Source organism: Phalacrocorax aristotelis, chromosome 2 (assembly GCF_949628215.1).
Source record: "Phalacrocorax aristotelis chromosome 2, bGulAri2.1, whole genome shotgun sequence".
Lineage (NCBI taxonomy): Eukaryota > Metazoa > Chordata > Aves > Suliformes > Phalacrocoracidae > Phalacrocorax > Phalacrocorax aristotelis.
Window position 1 is genome coordinate 71851626 of NC_134277.1, and position 11192 is coordinate 71862817.

General features: G+C 42.8%; 1 protein-coding gene across 1 annotated transcript in view; it reads left to right on the top strand.

Moving 5' to 3' along the window:
* ELOVL2 (ELOVL fatty acid elongase 2) overlaps positions 1–10715 on the top strand; it is a 48591-nt gene extending 37876 nt beyond the window's left edge. Inside the window, exons 4-8 of the mRNA XM_075084061.1 lie at positions 1435–1512; positions 2560–2731; positions 4620–4744; positions 6916–7050; positions 7862–10715. Of these exons, the coding sequence (XP_074940162.1) occupies positions 1435–1512; positions 2560–2731; positions 4620–4744; positions 6916–7050; positions 7862–7990 (639 nt within the window). The 3' untranslated portion in view covers positions 7991–10715. The remainder of the gene's footprint in view (positions 1–1434; positions 1513–2559; positions 2732–4619; positions 4745–6915; positions 7051–7861) is intronic.
* The last annotated feature ends 477 nt before the right edge of the window (positions 10716–11192 follow it).

The following is an 11192-nucleotide window of genomic DNA, read 5'->3' on the forward strand; positions in this document are numbered from 1 at the left end:
TCCTGTTTGGTTTGGTGACCTCTGACACACGTTTTAGGCAAATCCACCAAAACAAAGACTATTCCAAAAACGAGTGGATTTGTTTCAGTTTTATATAGCAGTTATCAGCAAAATACTTATTTATTGTCTTTTCATCTCTCTCTGCAATCTCTATCGGTTATTTTGGCACATATACCAGCTATGTTGGAATTACAGGGACAGTCACAGAATTGCAATTCAGAAGAAAAGTAACAGAAGACCCTGGGTCTCCAAGTTTCATTGCTTTTTCATGTGAACTTATAATAAGCATTCTAGGCTATTTACTAATTCTCCAGATAATATTAGCAATAACAAATTTTTTTACTCTAGGAATTAATTCAGTTTGATCACAGAGAAAACCTCTGCTTCGCTTTTGTATAGACTGTCACACATGCAACACAGGAGACTACTTTTCTGTTTGAAGCAGAGGGAAAAAGCCTGTACAGACGCTAATACACACCTTCCCTGAGTAACCCACTTCTCACAGCACCTTGCAATTCTGCTTACAGCATAACACACTTCAACGTATTTCTCCCACCATCACCCACTGCATCCTCTCTAAAGTGGGAGACAGACCCCAGAACATTAATTGCTCAGTTTGGCCCTCATAAACTACTTTTCACGTATTCAAGAATAAGCAAGACCTTTTTCCAAAATCAATGGACTCTACATAGCATTTATGGACAACAGATTATGCTTCCTGTTCCAAAAGGGCTGCTGAATGCTTTAGGTGGTCGTTACCATAAAATTATTCCACCTCAAAAAGTACCATGTGTCTTTCTAGAAACCCTCTGCTCCATCATAGTGCGGTAGCCTGACATCTCATTGCTTTGTCTGCTTCCCAGTATGACATGCTCTGAATCTAAGAAATTGCTTGTGTGTCTATTCAGGTCTCCATTCAGCATTATGCCCGCTCTCCTCTACTTCCTCCTGCATTTAACAGTGTAGGGCAGAGAGGCATGTGTATTTCTCCCATTGCGCTACTTCAGAGTTGCCTTCTGTTTGCTTGCTTGGCATTAGGGAATTTTTCTCAAGGATGATTTTGCACAAGTGGCTATGTTAAGCTCTGCTCATACTGCTTCGGGACAGAGATACAATATTCGAGCATGAGCTTTAGAGTGAGGATCACTACACTAAGTAATGAGAGATTTTAATGGATGCCTTGAAGGCTCTAAAGCTAGAAAAATGTAAAAGGTATACCATTTCAGCGCGTATCTCCAACACAACCTGATGACTTTTCCATTTCAAAACAGAAGATATTACTAAGCTGTCTGGTTTAGGAGCATCAGTTCACAGAAGGAGTAGGAACCTACTGTACTTCTGTGCTGCTTTTTTCAATAAGCACAGGACAACTGCAGGGGTAAAGCAAACTGCTATGTCTGTTCATGAGCATAATTTCTATGTTCTCTGTTCCAGCTCATCCTTGCCACATTGGAAGGAGGCTACAATCTGCAGTGCCAGAACCTCCACAGCGCAGGGGAGGCCGACATCCGGGTGAGAGAACAGCAGCAGCTCAGCACCCACCACCTATGGCAGTCCTTCCCTCCGTGTCCTCAGTGTAACACTTCTGCATTCACAGCAGTTATAAGAATGTTACTGAGGACGTCTTTAACATGCGGGTTTTAATACTTCTTGTTTGCTGCAGCTTGACTATCTTTGAGTCAACACAGATGCATGCTTGCTGTAGAAAGTGTGACAGAGTATTTTGAAAAGCCGATATATCAAGATCGGTGAGCAAAACAGTGTTGCCTGACTATTGAAACAGAGAACATGGATCATTTAAAAACTTGGAATAAAAATCAGTCATCAAAAATGTAACACTCATTAGGCTGTAGCTGGGAATGGATTTAAGCCCAGCTCTAAACTCTGGAAAACTGCAGAGGCATTTTGCTGGCTTGGCTCATCTCTAGTTTCAACCCTAATTTCTGCCTCACAGCAATTCCATGTATTAACCCTCTGTCATTCCCCATGTCAGGCTTACTTTCCAGATGACATTAGAGCTCAAGGGCAGAAAGATTGGTTAACTTACATAACTTTCACCAACCCTCAAAATTTGTGTTACGTCAAGGAAAAGGTCAGTTAAATACCTTTTCCTATCAACAAGGTGTTTTCCCTCTTTCTGTTTTAACTAACTGTCTTTAACTGTCCTAGGACATATCCTGAGCTCTGATAAAGTGTCTCAACTTGAGGAGGGTATATTCCATTGTGTTGAGTGTCAAATTTGGATTATTTAAGAAGAAGCTGGCAGCAAAATCTGCTCATCGCCAAGAAAGTATAAATGGTAACAGCCTTTAAAAAAAGCACCCTCACAACTTTGTTTGATAAAAAACCCCAGAAAATTAGAAAACCCTTCCTCAAAGTATATGTTTTTTTCTAAGCTGCTTCAATCAAAAGGGAAATAAAAATGAAGCCAGAGCTTGTGCTCCTCCTTCAGTAGAACACTAATGCTCTTTGAGAAGTTGCATGCCTAGGGACTGATCAAGTATAATATTTTGCCCTTTTATGGACAGATATTGATCTCCTCTGTTCTTGTCTGCACAGGTAGCCAAGGTGCTGTGGTGGTATTATTTTTCCAAAGTAATTGAGTTCATGGACACTATCTTCTTTGTACTGAGAAAGAAAAGCAGCCAGATCACCTTCCTTCATGTGTATCACCATGCCTCTATGTTTAACATTTGGTGGTGTGTTCTGAACTGGATACCTTGTGGGCAAAGTAAGTCTGTGTTCACTTCATCACCTGGGGTATAAGTCACCTGTAGCTGGAGGAGAATCACATCACCATGCAAAGCAAGTGTACCACTGACAGCACCATTAGCATTCATAACCTTTCAGAACTGATGAACATCTGCCGACTGCAGTAAATTTAAAAGCATTGTTAAAAGTTCAGGACAAAAAAAAAATACCTGAGTATATACCTAGACTTTCCACTTAGCTGCCACAACCCCTCATATTTACTTCTCTTCAAACCACTTTTAGACAGGATACACTGCTGAGTAGTACACAAGAGTGATCACATACAAGACCTACTCCAAAAGCAGATATAGGAGGAAATCATGACCCTAAAAGTCAGCGTCAATCACAACAAATGAACTCAATAGCATTTGTACAAGTTTAACTCCTGTATGCATCAATCTGACATTCTGCTTTAGCAAGTTACTTCATAATCACTAATTAAAATACCAGTTTGAGTTTGTTTAGTTTTAAATGAGATGTATTCTCATTCAAGCAGTAGAACTAATAGGCAGCCAGAACTGATTGATACCATCTTGCATATCATACTGAAATAGCAGAAGTACAGCATCCTTTGCCTTGTTATATTTTAGGTTCAATATATTTCAAAACAGCAATCTCTAAATGACTTGGCTCTTAGGAGGATGTTGTAATTGTCATTATCTCCCCCCTCAAGGTGGGGAAGATGTACCGTGCCACAGGCTGGTCACTTGGCATTTGTATGCTAAGTCCAAACAGCAGAGAACTACTTCAGGTGTCTCAACATCCAGGGCTTCATACAGCCGGAGGCTTCTTGTGGCATTGCTATCAGGGTTAAGACGACAAACTTTCTTACTTTGAGCTATTAAAGGGAGTCACCTCAGTCCACTAATATTTTGTAAAGCACTTGGTTGCAGGTATTTTTCCAAACAAAAAGCAGAATTCACATTTGTTGGTATTTACTATGGACAGCACAAAATCAAAGTAGATCACTGTTACAGGCAGAAGCAGAGGTCAAGGATTTCATAGAAGTCATGAGTCATTTCTACAGAGGTGTAAACAAACTAGTGGGGGGTTGTGCTTTCTATTGTGTCTGAACATATTCCTCACATTTTGCACTAGCTTTGCACTATTATAATTAACAGAGTGGAAAAATCAGTAGCTAAGTAATTAATCAGTAATTATTAAGTAATTAACCAGTGGAAAAATCAAAATAATTAGTAAGACCGTCTTGTAGCTGTCAAGCACTGCCATCAAACACATGCCTGTACAGCAGATAGAGTAGTGCTGCTACTTCACAATAGTCTGTAAGGTACAGAGGGTAATTCATTTGCTCCAGAAGTAGTATTGGTCAAGCATGGCTAATTAGACTGGCAAGGTATTATCTGAGGTGAAATTCTGGAAATCCGCATCTAGCAGAAGAGCCACTGAAGAAGAGAGAGCGTTGCTCAAACACAGCCACACAAGGCTAATTTAATCCAGAGTGAAGCCCTTACTAATATATCAGGGAGCAGAACAGCAGGTGCCTCCCAGGGCACTAAGCTGCAGTATCAGCGGCAGAGTCACCCAGGACAATAATGGAGAGGCTCATGCAAATAACATTTGGGAGGGGAACAAAAGCAATAACCTGTAAGCTACAGAATAGACAAGTGGAGAAAATGAAAATACAGGATGAAAATACAATATTCAGCATGAGAAAAACCCTGTAGGAAGTATCATTTGGTGTGTCACTTGTCCCTAAGAAAGCATCTCTTCACATCAGGAATGTCTTTAGCAAAGGATAAGCACCGAGGGAAGAATTACTGTATGCAGGAGACATTGCTAACAATAATATCTTCTCTCACATCTTAGCAGTTGGCATATAAAATGTTTCACTTTTTGGATTTTTATAGGTTTCTTTGGACCTACTTTGAATAGCTTTATCCACGTGCTCATGTATTCTTATTACGGACTGTCAGTCATCCCCTCTATGCGCAAGTATCTCTGGTGGAAGAAATACCTCACTCAGGCACAACTGGTATGTATCTATTTTAATTTCCAGATTTTAATGACCAGAAATCCTTCAAAATACGAGAGTTGAGTGACAGATAAATATTGTCATTTGAAGAATTAAGCCAGTTCAAATTCAAATATAAAACATCAACTATCATCTAGATTAAGTCACTAGTTCGGCTTGTATAACTTAAAGGAAATGATGCTCAGAAATATTTTCTACAATACAGCAGAAACTCTACAGTCCATAAATTTCCATTATTTTAAATCTCTTGGATGGAAAACGGACATTGTTTAATCATGGCAAATAGACTGCTTAGAAAGTTATAAAAACCGTCTGACAGAGCCAGCTCCAGCCAGTTCCAAGATGGGCCCACCACTGGCCAAAGCCGAGTCCATCAGCAAGGCTGGGGGCACCTCTGTGATATCATAGTTAATAAAGAGTAAAAGATGCTGCACAGCAGCTGAGAGAGAGGAGTGAGAAAATGTGAGAGAAACAGCCCTGCAGACACCAAGGTCAGAGCAGGAGGGGAGGAGGGGCAGAGATTCCCCTGCAGCCCGTGGTAAAGACCATGGTGAGGCAGGCTGTCCCCCTGCAGCCCATGGAGGTCAACGGTGGATCAGATATCCACCTGCAGCCCATGGAGGACCCCATGCTGCAACAAGTGGACATGCCCTGAAGGAAGCTACAGCCCATGGAGGACCCCATGCAGAAACAGGCTCCTGGCAGGACCCACGGCCTGTGGGGGACCCATGCTGGAACAGTCCATTCCCAAAGGACTGCGCCCCATGGAAAGGGTCCACACTATAGCAGTTCCTCAAGAACTGTCTCCCATAGGAAGAACCAATGTCAGAGAATTTTGTGCAGGGCTGTTTCCCATGGGAGGGACCGCACACTGGAGCAGGGGAAGAGCTTGAGGAGGAAGGAGCAGCAGAGCCAAAGCAATATGGACTGAACTGCAACCCCCATTCCCCATCCCCCTGCACCATTTGGGGAAGGAAATAGAAGAGTCAGAAGTGAAGTTCAGCCTGGGAAGAAACAGGGGCTTAGGAGAAGGTGGGTTTAGTTTTGTTTTTTCACTATCCTTCTCTTATTAATTGGCAATAAATTAAACTAAACTTCCTGAAGTTGAGTCTGGTTTGCCCATTACAGTAGTTGGTAAGTTTTACCTTATCTCAGCCCATGAGTTTTTTTCCTCTTATTTTCTCAATCCACTCTACTGAGGAGAGGAAGTGAGAGAGCAGCTGGGTGGGCACCCAGCAGCTAACCAAGGTTAAGCCACTACACCATGGTACAACTACAAAATTATGTAAATGAACTCTTAGACAAGACAGAATCAGTGTGACTTCTAGAAGTCTACCTCAGCAGTTGCTGTACCCAAAAGGCTGAGCACCAAAAGCTTCTATCAACAAGATATAATGCTTGATGTGACGTAAAGCTCCTTTCACTTTATCTCAGGCCCCATTCATATTATTTGGGAGTTTAGATGTTTGCAGTGAGCTTAAAAATGCCCATGTAGAAATGTATTTAGCAAATGCTGCTTCTCTGAGCTGAGACCATCCCTGCAGTTGAAACACGCTGCCCTGTTTGAAATGCACCTCAGCACACTGAATTGACTGCGCGCTCAGCTGCCTGGGGAGAATTAGATGCACCAGCGTGGGCTGTGGTTCACAGTTCTAAATATAGGCAGCCTTCTGCAATTTCTCCTCCATCTCATTTTTGCTGCATTTTTCTCCCATCTTAACTCTGTTAATGTAAATGCCAGCCTACCTGAACTTCCCTCTGACCTGGGATTTCCATATTCTGTTCAGACTTCTAAAGCTGTTGCTTGGAGTCTTCAGAGCTTTCTCCAGTTTCTGTCCAGTGACAGAGACAATGCTGTACCTGGCGCAACATGGTCTGGAAGAGAGAACAACCCCTATCTAAGAAAAAGAAAAAGCACTTTCATTTTGCCAACTAGATCTATAAACTCATTTTTAGAAATCTCTGACCCCTGATGGCTTTTTATAATTTCATAAGAGCCCCATTTTAACTTAACCCTCACAAAACATTCACAGGTTCAGTAAGGGATAGTTTTCAATAGTTCAAGAGTACTCAAACTCTCAACGAGCAGGACCAGGTGACGCTGTTATATCTGATTTAGCTAGAACTTACCCTTTCTCAGCAAATACTCATGTATGATCACTCCTCCACAGATCCAGTTTCTGCTCACTATTGTGCACACACTCAGTGCAGCTGTGAAGCCATGTGGATTCCCATTTGGCTGCCTCATGTTCCAGTCCTCTTACATGGCCACGCTGGTCATTCTTTTCATTAACTTCTACATTAAGGTAAGCAGTCCTCCAAGAGCTCTCTGGCAAGGCGGGGGGGGGGGGCACGAAAGAAGCTTTTGGACAGCAGTCTTGATGAACTCACATGTAGAATGAGCATCAGCCCTTAAAATATGTTTGTGTTAAAATATGTATATCAGTTAAGAATGATACGTACAGTAACATCTTCAAGAAACAGTTATTCAGTAATAATGACCTCCCCATTGCAGCTCAGGTCTTCTGCACTTGTATAGCAAGTCAGGTACCACAGACTTAGGAGGTCTGAATTTGTTCTGTTCACAGAATCACAGAATGGTAGGGGTTGGAAAGGACCTCTGGAGATCATCTTGTCCAAACCCCCTGCTTGAACAGGGACACCGGACTGCTTCCTGGCAGGTTTTGAATATCTCCAGGGAAGGAGACTCCACAACCTCTCTGGGCAGCCGGTTCCACTGCTCTGTCACACTCACAGTAGAGTTGGGCAATGTTGAGTCTCCCTCTCTCCTTGGAAAAAGAAAAAAAGCAGATCTGTCATTGCATTGTTTATTTCAACCTTTTTTTAGCAGGGACTGCTCCAGCCTGTCTGCATACATAGAGCTTCTAGGCAAAGGGGCTTAAAAATCTTTTAAGGTCAAGAAATATTACAGTAATACTAGCAAAGTAATATCACCCACAGCAGTGAAAATAATACAGTTTCTTTAATGCAGTCTGAAGGAAATATATACATCTGCATCAACAAACACCAGACAGCTCCATTTTACAGTTAACCATAAGTAGTGTTTGGAGGGCACTAAATAAATCCAAGTATTTACTTTGGATTTTGCTTTTGTAGACATACCGGAAAGCGCCTTCAAGAATGGCTATAAAGGAACACCCTGCCGCAACAGAAATCAAGAACGGTTTCCATAAGGACTGCTTTGCTGCTGCCAATGGATTCCTGAATAATAAGAAAGCACAATAAGTATAGTATTTCCTATGATTTTTTTTCTAAAAGAAGAAAAAAAAAGACTGAGTTACAAGCTTTAGCTTAAAACCTGTTTGATTACATTCATCAGTTCTTTGTACCAGACACTTGTTAATGTACTGCTATTTAGGTTTTAACAAAACTAGTAGAATTACTTGTCCTGTCAGAGATCACCATCAGAACAAAGAAGGCCAAGATCTTTCTCATATGAAAAAGAAAACCTTTCTGATCTCTCATGCTGACACAAAAACGCCTTATAAAACACTTGATGGATAAATCCATCAACACCTTGAAAAGATTAGGACTCTGTTCAGACTAACACAGCGAGCGCATTCTTGCACGTGAGAGGTCTTGAGGCTGGGCTTTGCAGTGTACCCAACACGTTCAGCTAACTGAGGTCAAGGTCAGGGAAAGTAAGGGGGGAAAGAAAAAAAAAAAAAAAAGAAAAAAGGGGGTGAGAATTGTACCTTTTGCATCACCATACCCCTTCTCTGCTTCTTCCTAGCCGTTCTCCAAAGCACGCTCCCTCCCACGGACACCAGCAAGGTGCAGCCATCCCTTTGGTCCGTGGGAGCCCTGAGAAAGGACATAACAGAGGGCAGAGCCCAGGTGGACCATCCCACAGTTTGCAGACAGACATAACACGGTGCTTGCTTGTTTTATATACGAGCAACACGACTCAAACGCTACAAAGGCTGGCAAGAGGCTTGCCACTTCAGGGGGCTGCACTGGTAGCACCTGGGAGTGCCCCGTATGGTATTCAACACACATGATATCACATGATATGAGGTTTCTGAGCTCTAGTCAGAGCAAAACAAGACACTTTGGATATGTTAAATCAATAGGAGTTCTGAGTAAATGGATATTGAAAGAAATAGGAGCTCAACAACTTAATGAAGATAAATCCCTTGAGTGTAAATGTGCACAAAGTTAATCCTATACAATCACTGCTAATCTGAAGCAAACTGACATGCCACATATTAATAGACTGGAAGACACAGAAAATCTTAAAAGTGAATTCAGTAATGAGCAAATCACATTATATAGGAATTTCTGTGCTAGGTGGGCCTTACTCTGACTGACCTGTGGCTGGAGAAACAGATGGGACTGAGGCACAATCCTCTGTAGGAAAAGCAAGGAGACGTTTGCCGTCTGCAGCTGTAACAGGTGTCTCTCACAATAGCCAGTCACCATATTCTCTGCTTCAGTTAGCTGGATTTACCACCCACTTAAACGGTTAGAAATGAAGAATACCCATGGTGAGCTTTGGGGATCTGCCCTCGCCCTTTTCTCATTTAGCCCACTTCAAAATCTCTACTAAAAGTGGGCACGGCCTTTTTCCTCTCCCTTTTTCACAGTGAAGTAGTTCTGGTCTCTTCCAATCCGGTGTGCATAAATTTTCTCAACAAAAATATCTTTCGGAGTCTTCCCAGCCCAGCAAGCCCCTGGACCGAAGCAGTTCTGTAAAGGGACTGGGTCCTCTCCCTCCCATCACCCCACAGGGTCCCAGGCCAGGAAGAGGACTAAACACGTGCACAGCTAGCGCAGAGGGCCCCAGCAGCCACAGAAGGCCCACACAGAGAGGAGGCTGTCCCAAAACCTGCTCCTCCAATTCTTCTCCGCCTCCTGCATCAGTTATCCCCTCTAGATGATCTGTGATCAGGGGGTCTTGGAGATTGCAGGTATAAAGGCAGAGAAGTTTGTCCCGGGGAGCGGTGTGGGCGCAGGACAGCCAGCCTAGCTGGGAGCAGCCCAAGAGGCTGCAGCCAGGAGGGTTCACGGATAGGAAAGGAATGGGCTGAGTAAGTGGTACAGGATGGGGGAAGCACAGACTGTTTTGTCCCAGCAAAAGCAAGAGAAGGAAGTGGCACAGAGAAGTGTCTCAGGACAGAGTTCAGTTTAAGTTTGTGCTTGAAAGTCCCGTTGGATCCCATCTGTCTCCAGGCAGTTCCTGCTCCAGTACAATGTGGACAAAACATTTCTGCTCCAGCAGAAAGCTGAAATCCCCACAATGCTGTAGCACAGGCAGTACATTTTGGGAGCCTAGCTTCTAAACTGCATTGTCATGCTCTGAGCAACCTGATCTAAAGATGTCCCTGCCCATGGCAGGGGGGTTGACTAGATGACCTCTAGAGGTCCCTTCCAGCCCAAACCATTCTAAGATTCTATGATCATGAACTGGGCCACCAAAGTAACTGCAATACCCGAACACTTTTAACAAGATCGTGCAGAAGGCAACTAGCTGAGCCGCTCATCTAAGGCAGGCAACAGAACAGTTGCGTGGCCCAGCGCGGATTTTGGGCTGAGCAGAGCCCATAAGCTTTTGATGACAAAGCATGCATTTGACTATCAAGGTGGACAGTGTCGGCATGTTAAGTGCTGAAGTTTACTATGGCAACCAAACCCACAGATATTGTCTTTTGTTTTGTTGAAACCTCATTCAAAAGAAAAAGAAATAAATAAATGCCTTACTTGAAACTCAAAGGGCTGGGGGAAAAAAAAAATTTAAAAAAAAAATTAAAAAAAAAAAAGAAAAACCAAGATGGTCTCACCTTGCAGATCCAGACTGGCCAGGAAGGCTGGAATCAGGTATGTTTTAAATTCTTCAGATCTGTCTTAACATCTTCAAAATGCTGCAACTTTGAAGAAAGAGAAGCGTTGACTTTTTAAACTGATTTTTCCTGTAATACATAACACTGTAAATAAACAAATTTTACTATCAGGCTGCCTCAACTCCCCTTTATTTAAGGCATCAGATTGCTGGGAAGCAGCTATGTAAGGCCAGTTTTGTTGTGAAACTTTTTCAGAAAGCTCTCAGGGCATTCACCTCAGACTGAGAAACAACTTCACACACCACCTCCACGTACACCGATGTAAAGCTCCCCTGTGTTTTTTGTACACCTGTTGGCTTGTGCTCTGCCCTCCTCATTGACTGGGCAGGTGGTATTTCTGTATGTCATGCTCATGCACACAGACACACTAATGAGGCCAATAGGAGACAGCTTTCTACAGTGTGCAGGCACAGCATGTTTACACTTTCTGCTCAAGATACCTGTCTTTGGTGGACCGAACACCCCTGCCCCTCCCAGACAGTCCTGCTTCTTAACAGTGGCTCTGCAGGCAACGCAGGCTCCCACCTTTGCTCTTGGGTTTTATTTCAGATGCATGAAGTGGGTGATGTGAATACCTCATACTGAGT